This window comes from Mytilus galloprovincialis, chromosome 1, assembly GCF_965363235.1.
Source record: "Mytilus galloprovincialis chromosome 1, xbMytGall1.hap1.1, whole genome shotgun sequence".
NCBI lineage: Eukaryota > Metazoa > Mollusca > Bivalvia > Mytilida > Mytilidae > Mytilus > Mytilus galloprovincialis.
This window is the reverse complement of record NC_134838.1, coordinates 119,942,082-119,954,823: the sequence shown is the minus strand read 5'-3', so window position 1 is coordinate 119,954,823 and position 12,742 is coordinate 119,942,082. Positions and strand designations below refer to the sequence as shown.

The window sequence follows — 12,742 nt, the reverse complement described above, 5'->3', positions numbered from 1 at the left end:
TTTGCTCGTTCATTGATTTCAAAAGTGCATTTGATACAGTTTGGAGAGCTGGACTTTGGCAAAAGATGCTACAATATAATATTCAAGGCAAAATATTGAGAGTTATACATAATATGTATCAGAATATCCAGACATGTATTAGAATGGGAAAGGATATTTCTGCATTTTTTAGTTGTAATATAGGAGTGAAACAAGGGGAGAATTTATCCCCCTTTCTGTTTTCTCTCTTTTTGAATGATTTGGAGAAATTTTTACTAGATAATGATGTTAAAGACCTTGAAAATATATCTGATAAATGCAAAGAGACCTTATTATGTTATGTAAAAATATTTATAATATTATATGCAGATGACACAGTTATTTTATCTGAATCAGAGAAGGATCTGCAACATGCATTGAAAGTTTTTGAGCAATATTGTAATGAGTGGAAACTCACAGTTAATACAAGTAAAACTAAAATTGTAATTTTCAGCAAAAAGAAATTCAAGGTTAAAGCAGATTTTGAAATCTATGGTAAAAATATTGATGTATTAGACTCGTATACTTATCTGGGTATTGTATTTAATTATAACGGCTCTTTTTGTTCAGCTAGAAAGAAATTATTGGAACAGTCCAATAAAGCACTGTATGCACTATATAGAAAGATAAGAAATATTGCAATACCCGTAGATATACAGCTAAAGCTTTTTGATTGTCTTATTCTACCTATAATGATTTACTCTAGTGAAGTATGGGGATTTGAAAATAAACAGGGATTGGAACGGATGCACTTGCAGTTTTGTAAAAATATTCTGCACGTGAGGAAAAGTACGCCAAATTTTATGGTTTACGGGGAACTGGGTCGTTATCCCATTGATATTACTATTAAGCTACGTATGGTTATGTTTTGGAATGATATGCTCTCAAGTGAGAATAAATTATCTAATACATTATATAGACTTATGATACAACTTCACCAGAGTAAACCCACACATTTTAAATGGGTTACGTACATTAAATCCATTTTTGATGAATGTGGTCTTACTTTTATATGGAATGATCAAATACCTATGAATAGAGAAATATTGAAATCTCTTGTCAAACAAAAACTTGTTGATCAGTTTATACAACAATGGTTTTCTGTAATTAATAATTCTTCTAAAGGAGAATTCTATGGTAAATTCAAAAGTATATTTGAATTAGAACCCTATCTACTTCGATTGGGAAATACGGATAGATTGTATATGGCTAAATTTAGATGCTCAAATCTTAAATTCCCAATTGAAACGGGAAGATGGAAAAATATTTTAAAAGAAAATAGGATATGTCATCTATGTAATCAAAATATTGGCGACGAATATCACTATTTGTGTGTTTGTTCACATCCTAGTGTATCACTTCTTAGACAAAATCTTGTACCTAATTATTACCTACAATATCCTTCAAGGCAAAAATTGATCGGTTTACTTTCATTTTGCAACATAAAGGTGTATAGGAAAGTATGTACTTTCCTTAGAAAGATTACTTATTTTTTGTAGATGCAATTTTTATACATTTATATATATTTATGTACTCACAATCACTGAACAATAAGAAAGAATTCTGTATATATGTAATCCTCTAAACTCAATAGGTAATATATATAATGTATATGTCTCAATGTCATGAAAATCACGTGCTATTATCGTACACTACTCTGCTGTCGATTTATATGTATACTTTATTATGGTTTGACCTCTTGTACACGTTTGTGTCTGAGGAAATAAAATATTTTGTCTTTGTCTTTGTCTTTGTTTGTATTTAGCTAATCGTTTTATTATTATATAATAATAAAAAAACCTATATGATAGCGTCTTTTTAATGAACGGTCATACCATATGAAGAGTTTAGAAGTATTAAAAGTAAACTGTAACAGAGTGTTAATTACCCCGACCATACGCGTATGGTCCAAATACTCATATGGTCCGCAACATATACACAATCAAAAATGAAATATAAAATCTTCGTTGATCATACGGCTTTTTGATTCTGATGACACAACACGTGAGTGCAGTTTCGATACATCGCTACTTCTACTCATTTGCTCATTAAGTCAAGATATCCTACATGTATGTGTCAGTGAGTCGTCTGTGCAGCAAAGTTCTGTCCGTTTGGTGCTCTTATTTATAAGCATGATATATCTTATAACAATTTCCTTAGTATTGTTTATCATATAGCAAGTTTGATGTTAGTATCTCTTATGTAGATGAAACGTATGTCTAATGTACTAAATAATAAGCCTGGTATCTGTGGTGAGATTTTTAGATATCAAGAATGCAATGTATGCCTTGTAAATAGATGAATATAGGTCTTTTCTGACAAACATCTTTGATACATTTACCGTTTGCAGACAAAAAGTAATATACATTTTGTCGTCAACAAACGAAGTTATTGATTTTATGTCTACAATTGTATTTAACCTATCAATTACCTGTGTATAATGACAAGCTGCACCACAAAATTGTAGCCTCTGTTGTGGACTTCTGCGCTGCCACAAACTGATCTCATTATACCAATTCCTTATACCGTCCATAATTGTTTCCCGAGGCCTAGGTGCAGGACCAGTGCTAGACATAAAAGCCAAATTTTCTCCATAACCACGCATCTGATGTTCAAATCTACATCCTTCTGACCACTGTCCGGCACGAGCTTCCAAATCGCTATCCCAGTACTTAAATAAAATAATGAGGGTATGTGAAATTAAGAAATAAATTAACTACCCGGAATTCTCTTCATTGGATGAAGTTGTAGAATGAGATTTTTGTTATTTTACTGTAAGCATTAAATAGTACCAAGAGATACACGCTGGACCAGCGGTCTAGTATTGGTAGGCAACATGTTTACACTTCTTGCGAAATTAAAGATTTAATTCATGTAGTTGTTTTTCTGTCATGAGACGAGTTTGTCTCATATCGCTAGTTCCTATAGATTAACATATTACATTTACTAGTCGAGTATATGTACCTTCACTGTATTCATATTTTCAGTATTTTTTACATCTTAATTTATAAAATTGATTCGTATGAGTATTTGAATGAAGAACTTACCATATATTTCATATCTGCAGCATTTTGCCATGATCTGAGCATATTGTGAGTCCTTTGGATTTCCCCTTTATATCGGTCTATGTTCACCAATACAGCCGCAACTTGAATGAAGAGTAAACACAAGCCGACGAATAGGTGTGATAACATTGTGGTTAGAAAAGACGAATACATCATTCGTTGATTGGTTTCCTGAAATTATAAAATTTTTAATTTATTAAAGTGATTTTTTTAAGTTAAGTTTTAAATTTAATTACGTTTTGTTTTCATGTATTTTACAGATTCATTTTAACTTGTTTAAAATTAGAAAATGTTCTAATATCCCATATGATTTTCATAATAAATCCAAGTATTACTTACTAAGAATTACTTCTTTCCTTTTCTTCACTTCTTCAACTTTATGAATGAAAGGATCAAACCTGGTCAGTATTTATACAACAAGAACTAATCATGTAAACAGGGAAAAAACTAACCAAGGTCTTGTCACAATTAACATTGCCAACCACAAATTTGTGTTTCCTTGTTTGTTGTGGGCACATAAGGTTCCGACACTTTCTACATTATACAATAGCTTTGAATGTTTTGTTTATGTTGCCATTGAACCGTGAAAATCTCGTTTCGAAGACTTTTCGTATATATTTATACACTTCGTCACAAATTTATCCCATCAACTTAAGATATGTTCAGTTTGTTCTTCCGTCAGCGGTATTAGTTGATGTCGTTTAACGAATAAAACAAAGTTGATGCAACTTTAAAAATATTTTAAGTGATTTTATTCTATGAAAGTTAAATATCTTACCTGCAGACTTTGACAATTTAAAAGCACTGTAGTTTGTTGATATATATAAATTGATAGGCATTTTTAATACTAGGCAAGTGCCAATGAGACAATACTCAACAAGAGACCAAATGACAAACAACTATAGGTCACCGTACGACCCACGGCAACACACGGCAACCCCTGAATAACAGTCTGCTGACTTTGGACGACAGACAGATACATACAGAATGTGGCGGGATTAAACATGTTAGCACAATCCCAACCTCCCCTAACCCGGGACAGTGGTGTAACATCACAACATAAGAACGAACTATAAAAATCAGTTGAAAAAGGCTCAACTCATCAGATTGCTACAAATAGAAACACTACACAGAGTAGACGTGGATGTTTTGTTCGTCTCGTGCAATTGACTAGTTTTTTATTTGGTCTGAAGTTAAAAGTAAGGAAAGTGTTGGTCATTATTTCTGATTCGAGCAGTATAAATAATGAGTTTTAATATCTCATTTAAGTCCCTTTTTACTTGTGCGTGAAGAAAACTTACAAAACTATTTTGGAATAAAATCTATATTAAGTTTTTGTAGTGCCCTCATTATTTTCTATAAATATATTTATGAATGGCCATTCACTCTGGTGAAACAACTTTCCATTCATATTTTAGTGTAAAATTACACAAAAAATGAATGAGTATTGTCCAGTGTCAGATTTTAGATAACACATAGAAAATGTACTACAACAGTAATACATCGTAAACCACTGACCGTTACAACGATTTCCTGTTGTGAACAAGCCAAATAACAGTCAATTAACTAGTCGGTAGCCCGTAATGCAAGGTGCTCAAAACACAATAACTAAAGATGACATAGGTGCGGCATATGAAATCCTAAAATTTATGTTGAAGAAATTATTAGTTCAAAAATGTTGAAACAGTAACAATTGCTCATGTAGGACAGAAATAGCTGTATGTTCTGCTCTTTCGTCGGGTTGTTGTCTCTTTGACACATTAATTCCCTGTTTTCATTCTTAATTTTATTATATAAATGTTTAAATATTTAAATAAGGGATAATACAATTGTTTTCTCAAAATTTACAATTTTTTTTAAATGGCTTATTATTCGGAGTTTAGTATGACGTCCATTATCACTGTACTAGTATATATATATATATATATATATATATATATATATATATATATATATATATATATATATATATATATATTTAAGGGGCCAGCTGAAGGACGCCTACAGGGGCGGGAGTTTCTCTCTACATTGAAGACCCATTGGTGGCCTTCGGCTGTTGTCTGCTCAATGGTCGGGTTGTTGTCGCTTTGACACATTCCCCATTTCCCTTCTCAATTTCATTTGCATAAAACTTCAGAAATCGTCTGATATACCAGTAAACGATTTGCACATTTATTTCCATAATATCTCCCACTAATATAGTCGCTTGTATTTCGCTAAAGATTGTACGCAGACATCTTGATGTCTTGTTTTTATTACTCTTCAATTATGCAATGGGATCTCCATCTCATACTGACATTGAACTCTCATCTCCAGCTTTTAAATGTATTACAAATGAAAGTAATACAAAAACATGTACATGTTGTGTCTGTATAAGACAGACTCTCGTTATCAACTGTGTTGTTTGTTCTTTTATTGTCTATTTGATTGGTGGTCGATAATTGTTGCTGTATAGTAATATTTTCGCTTCACAAATAGTTTTGTATGCTTTAGAAAATTCTCCCGTAAACAAACAAAAATACAAAAGTTTTATATCTCGAATTTATTAATGATTGATGGATATCCAGAATTCGAACTATGGAGATCCTGAAATATTTCAGGGGCTTCTTACATACAACTATTAGTATTTGGACTTAATACGTACTACATAATAAAGTTTCACACATTAGTTTTCCAATTGGAAACGATAGTTGGTAATCGAATATTTCGAGTGCGCTATTTGAACTTGTGTACTGTCCTGTTTGTACAAATTGAAGTAATAAAATAAGTTTGCTAAAACGTGTTCATCTATAAATAAAAGAACTCGGAACACCATAAAGATTCTTTATAGATTCTCATTATATGAATTACCACTGTCCAGTTGTATAACAGAATAGTGTCAAGTCATATCAGGGTTTTGGTTAACACATAAACCATGTTCTACAACACAATACAACGTTAACAACTGACCACTACAACAGCTTCCTGTTGTTAACAAGCTTTGGTACAAGCAATTAAATGGTCAGTAGCACACACGCGCAAGAGCAATGGAAAAGAGCTGATCAATAGCACGTGCCACGTGGTCATAAAAATATATTTCTAAATGCGAATACAGGAAATCAAAACATTTCTGCATTACAAAACACAAAAAGAAAGCAATATTAAAATTGAGAATGGAAATGGGGAATGTGCCAAACAGACAACAACCCGACCATAGAAAAAAACAGCAGCAGAAGGTCACCAACAGGTCTTCAATGTAGCGAGAAATTCCCGCACCCGGAGGCGTCCTTCAGCTGGCCCCTAATCAAATATATACTAGTTCAGTGATAATGAACGCCATACTAATTTCCAAATTGTACACAAGAAACTAAAATTAAAATAATACAAGACTAACAAAGGCCAGAGGCTCCTGACTTGGGACAGGAGCAAAAATGCGGCGGGGTTAAACATGTTTATGAGATCTCAACCCTCTACCTATACCTCTAGCCAATGTAGAAAAGTAAACGCATAACAATACGCACATTAAAATTCAGTTCAAGAGAAGTCCGAGTCTGATGTTAGAAGATGTAACCAAAGAAAATAAACAAAATGACAATAATACATAAATAACAACAGACTACTAGCAGTTAACTGACATGCCAGCTCCAGACTTCAATTAAACTGACTGAAAGATTATGATTTCATCATATGAACATCAGGCACAATCCTTCCCGTTAGGGGTTTAGTATAATACCATCATAACATATATGAGAAGAACATAACCCGTGTCATGCCAACAACTGGTTTTTGAATAAATGTGTTTAGTTCCAATGCAAAGACCCTATAAGTGAATCAATATTAACGCCAAAATATGCAATCTTTAATGACCTGACAACAGTATCGTAACTATATCCCTTCTTAATAAGTCTATTCAAAGGTTTTGTTAGTTTTTGAGGTGAATACTGACACATTTGTGCTTTATAAAGAATATTTCCATAAAAAATTGGATGTGAAATACCTGAACGTATAAGAAGTCTGCATGTTGAGCTGTATTTACGAATGATGTCCTTATACCGATGATAAAATTTAGTAAATGTTTTGACTAGTTTGTGATATCGAAAACCCTGGTGTAATAATTTTTCAGTAATACATAAATTTCTCTCGTAAAAATCTAAAACATTGTTACATACACGAGCGAATCGTACAAGTTGAGATATATAAACATGGCTCTTAAGGATTGCAATTCGGGACAAACGCATCACTATTCAAAATAATGACACACACCCTTGCTACAGTTTAGAAATAATTTATAAACACTAGTTCATAGATTGATACGAAGCCAGTAAGTGAAAAGTACTTTTTTTCACATAATGAATACTCTCCTCATAAAGTTATTGTCTATCGAAACATCAGCTTTAATTCATTCTTCATTGTTTTTGGATCTTTTCGGGTGAGAAAATCGCAGGAATTAAGACGAATAAACCAATAAATGCGAAAGATCTTTGTAGCAACATCGGAGGATAAATAATGCTCAACTGACCGGCCAACGCATTTAACCGGGTCATCTTTGATTTGCTACTTGTTTTGTAAATATATATTTGTCCTTTGTTTCTTTACAATACCAGTACATACATATGCTATAAAGTATGTATACATAGCAATAACATCTTAGAGAACCATATAACATATGTCCTTTACTAATTACACAACAAAAATAGTTCCTTGTAGTTGAAATCAAATTCATGTCAATATAAGAGAAGTTTTTATAAGTTATTGGATAAAAGTAGACTATTTGCTTTATGTCTCCAAAAAATGCTTATATATCACCTGTCTAGCGAATATTTCTTCAAAAAAGTAGACACTATGTCGTAATAATTCTCATAAAAAGAGCTAATTTAAAAGTTCCCTAAGGAAAAAGGTCGACGTGTTTGGCGAAATATTGGCTTATGTTTTTACCTTATACATATGTGGCATTTTGATGTAATCTGTATAACTTTCAGAGTATACTAATTTTTTTATAGCTTTAAAACCCTGATATTTGATTTAAATATATGCACTTTTACTTTTATCTTAACATAATTAATTATACTTGCAGTATGATTGCCAATGAGACAACTCTACACAAGTAACCAAATGACACAGAAATTAACAACTATATGTCACCGTACGACCTTCAACAATGTGGAAGCTCATACCACATAGTCGGTTAAAAAAAACAAAACGAAATGACAAATGTAAAACAAATCAAACGAGAAAACTAACGGCTTAATTTATTTACAAAATAATGCATGGAAACACAGCAGCAAACGACAACACACAAAATAATGCATGAAAACACAGCAGCAAACGAAAACACACAAAATAATGCATGGAAACACAGCAGCAAACGACAACACACATTTAGGTATGTATACAATGATTTAAACATCGTACCACAAAAATACTGAACTCCGAGGAAAATTCAATCGGAAAGTCACTATTCAAATGGCAAAATCAAATGACAAAAGGTGTCAGACCACCAATTAAAAATCCCTATCTGTTCAACCAAATTTTGCAATTTTCACAGCTTTCTAAATATTTTACCTTAAGTTTAACTTCAAGGAAACCAGGTATATCCTGAATTGTACATGTATCACCTTCCTACATGCCAATTTTCAACCAATGTTTAAAGTCTTGTAACAAATTTCTGATTTTGAAAAGACAGGTACTACCAAAATAACTCCCGGTTTTCTGGAAATCTTAAATTAGTGTACTATGTAGCGCATTACAAATAAGTGTATAAAGAGGCTGCTTACAATGAAACTTTTGAATGAATAATGATAGAAGTATGAAGTCATCCTTAAGAACGCGATCATTATAGTTCAGGAAATAAATGTGTCACCTTTGACTTTTAATAATTTCAATGGTTAAAGCCAAAGTCACTCACTGTATCTCACATCTAGCATAGCTGAATGCAACTTATCATTGAATTTTCATTTGCAGTTAGTGACTAGTTACTCTTCTGAAGCAACCCAGAGTTCCTCCCTTTGTATAAAAATATAACCGAACATTCAATAAAACATTTATAAGTTTTAAATTAGTTTCATATTCAAAAGTTTAAAGTTTTCAAAAATATGTTTAAAGTTTGAAACATAAATAAAGTATTTTCAGTACAGTAAATTCTCAAACTATATTTATAAATCATATACCCCGAGTTATGTATTTAAAATGTATAAATAAAAACAAACCTCTTGTGTGATCTGGAAACACGTGCCATTTAAGGTCTTGCATCCGCTTTATATAGTGTCCAAAACATTGACATCACAATTACTTTCATGTCCCAGCTTTTTAGTGTTTTCGTGTTGAGTATTTTTTTTCACCTGTTATTCACGTAAAGATTACGTCATATGATATGAACCAGCACTGGTTTACCAATTTTATTTGTTTAACATTATACATCGATTTAAATTTTTTCGTGATAAACACAAGATTGCTGTTTGACACTTTCGAAATGACAAAAACCAAAACCATATTATTTTTGGAGACAGTGTTTAATATTTTACTATGCTTGTCTGTCTGTTCGTGATCAGTCACCAAAGTCTCCAAATCTGATCTTATATAAGTAGCCTTTTTTATTTTTTTGTTGTTGCTTTTAAGTATATTTATCTATGTATTAAACATTTATTGAATAGTGGGAACTTGTTAAACTATGGTTTCTTTTTAATAACATATCATTCGTGTATAAGTATGTACAGAAATTAAGATAATGATTCGTACGGTGTATGTGTTTCATTCATATGCATGTCAACGAATTTGTCAATTTCCAGAGCGCATGCCTCTAAAATGTGTATGTAATGTAGCATTTAAGTTTAGAAATCTTTTTTATTTTTAAGAATTTGTATTTTCTCTCCTATTATATGTAATTGGTGTAGAAATGTATAACTTCCTTAATTTGATAGTCAGATTAAATAGTCCATGTAGTCCGAAATATAGTTTAGTCATGATAACATGTATATAACGGACATATTTGCATGTGTGTGTTCTTCATTTAACGTAATATATTAAAAAGTGAACATTGGACAAGACAAGGAGACAGATTTTTCCTGTATTACACATACATAACACGATATTTCTGTCATATTTTCATTTGTTTTTTGTTTTTGTTTTATTTTTTCTTCATTTCTCCATTTTATGATGATTTGCCCTCAATAATTATCGGCATGCATTTGGAACGCTGTCCTTGATTGAAGACAGTGTATGCTAGGTCATAAAAGTAAGATGACATAGAACAATGACAGAGGTCAGATCATCAAGGAGGTCATCAAGTAGATCAAAATGTCACAGCGCTCGGATCATAGAGGTCATTCACCTTACGTCTCAACTCATCGACCAGTAGCTAAAATATTTGGATACCACGCTTTTTATTAAGTATTTACGAGCATTCTAACGACCAAGGGTTACACACAAGTGCACAAAAAGTGAAACCAATAAGTTCAGTAGGCTCAAGAAAATGTTTTATGTTAGCAATAGATATACTTGTGTGAAATCTATTGGAATCCATTCAGGCATTTTGTAGGAGTTGCATCCACGAGAAGTACCAGTATATATAGGAGTCGTACAAGTTTCATCGTGGGTTGTTGTCTAAGCATGAACCGGGTTTTTGTTTTGTTCTTCATTTGGATTGTTTCATATTTTGTCATACTCAAGTTTTATCCTTTTGTAAAGTTTTATCCTTTTGTACGAGTTGTAAGTTTTATCCTTTTGTACGAGTTGTAAGTTTTATTCTTTTGTACGAGTTGTAAGTTTTATCCTTTTGTACGAGTTGTAAGTTTTATCCTTTTGTACGAGTTGTAAGAGTTTAAATGCCCTTTGGTATCTTCTGGCTCTTTGTCATATGACAAACTAAACATCATTCTTAAGAAAATGTTTTATATGTTAGCAAAATATATACTTTTTCAAAAGTAAAATAACAAAGATATTCAAAACGAAAAATCCTCTATCAAAATACAAAAACAAAAGCCCAAAACACTTAAAACGAATTGAAATCAACTATCCTATTCCTGATATTATACAGGCAAAATTATCCAGTTGTGTAATATATATGTTGTGTACAAGTTATAAGTTTTTTTACACCTACCTTCTTGCAACAGATGATACAAGTTTATCTTCTAAAATGTTTCAGATAAATTTCTTAAATTCAAATCTATATATTTCAACTTAAACTTTAGTCCCATTCTCATTGTCCTAAAACTGGAAATGAGGATACCTGAATGGTTTAATTTCTAGTTTTATTTTTCTCAATATACCAAAATCATATCCATAAAAAGTCTGTTTATGTTTTTTATATCAATGCTCAGTATTAGACTGTATCATGTAGTTGTGGAAATATGATCGAAATATGTGAAACAAAAGACTGTTTGCTTGCATCATCCATTTGTGTAAAGCAGTTCATTAAACTCTGATAACTTGTACAAAATATCTGTACAAATTATAATTTGTACAACATTACAACTTGTACACAACATATATATCATGTGTTAATTGCTGTTTACAAGTTGTGCATTCGATTTATTTATCTGGAGTTTATAAATATCAGGCTCCTTCATTGTGAATTACAAATAAGAGAATGTATCTCGGGATTTAATGGTAAACACTGAGAGTATTGAAAGTTCATTGATAGTTGTTCAAATCGTCATTTAATCTAAAAATAGTAAAATAATTTTAACCTCACAGTTAGTTCAAATCTATCCATTACTTATTTAACCGCAAGTTTTCTTTTTTGTGGTTTGATCTGTTTGTTTTATCTATTTTTTGTATCGGATTACTTTGTTGTGGCCTGATTTAAGAGAGGTCGTTTCCCATTTAATTTGACCTTATTGTTTACAATACTAGCTGCCACGTGCAGGTATAACGTATACGAATGTTGGTCGTGGATCATTTATATATCACGTTGAAAACAATGTATTATGTACACAGGCCTAAAAAAAGTATTTGTGAACATTGAAAAGACCAAAGAGTAGAGATGTTATGTGCCTTTCGGGTTCTACAAAACAATGTGGAAGTAACTTACCCTTCCGGAGCACATAATAAATATATCCCCCCCCCCCCCCCCCGGTATATGGTTGGGTACGTGTTGCTAAGTCTATAGTTTTTTATGTTGTGTTTTGTATTCTATTGTGGCTGTTTGCATTATTGTTTAATTCATGGCGTTTTCAGTTTACTTTTGACCTACGAGTTTGCATGTTGCTCTTGTAAAATGTATCTTTCGCCTCTCTTTCATAACAACGGATGATGTACACATTGTATTGAGAACTAAATAAATGTAATATATAACGATTGAAAGACTATCATGATTGAAGTATCGTAACATTGAGATCTTATTATATTGCAAAATTTAGGCGGGACTCTTGAGAATCACGTAATGACATGATTTCTATCCTTTTCATCCTCTAAGATTATGTGATGTTAACAAAGTTCTTGTAAATTGTGTTTTTGTTTTTTGTATTTGAATACTGAGTTCAAACTTATTCACTGTATTTTAGAAAATTCTTGGATTAACAATAACTGACCCCTTTAGGTTCGTGCGTCGAGTTATTTACACATGTCATTTTATTGGAAATCTCTTATACCTTTTGTGTATTCAGTATTTGAATACTTTCATTATCTATGCTAACATTTATTTGTCGGTCCTTTTTTCCTCTGGACAGGGGTACCTTTAAGCA

The 12,742-nt window shown here is 31.8% G+C and overlaps 1 protein-coding gene across 3 annotated transcripts in view; it reads right to left on the bottom strand.

The window, feature by feature from the left end:
- The window catches only part of LOC143054984 (cysteine-rich secretory protein LCCL domain-containing 2-like), a 65,410-nt gene that overhangs the window by 3,942 nt on the left and 48,726 nt on the right, over positions 1–12,742 (bottom strand). The window contains exons 1-3 of one of the 3 annotated variants that reach the window (XM_076228106.1): positions 9,269–9,400; positions 3,066–3,254; positions 2,450–2,689 (exon numbers count right to left, since the gene is read on the bottom strand). In XM_076228106.1, coding sequence (XP_076084221.1) covers positions 2,450–2,689; positions 3,066–3,239 — 414 coding nt within the window. In that variant the 5' untranslated portion in view covers positions 3,240–3,254; positions 9,269–9,400. Of the gene's footprint in view, positions 1–2,449; positions 2,690–3,065; positions 3,255–3,422; positions 3,488–9,268; positions 9,401–12,742 lie in introns of those variants that run through there. The other 2 variants (XM_076228113.1, XM_076228099.1) reach the window with 2 other exon arrangements.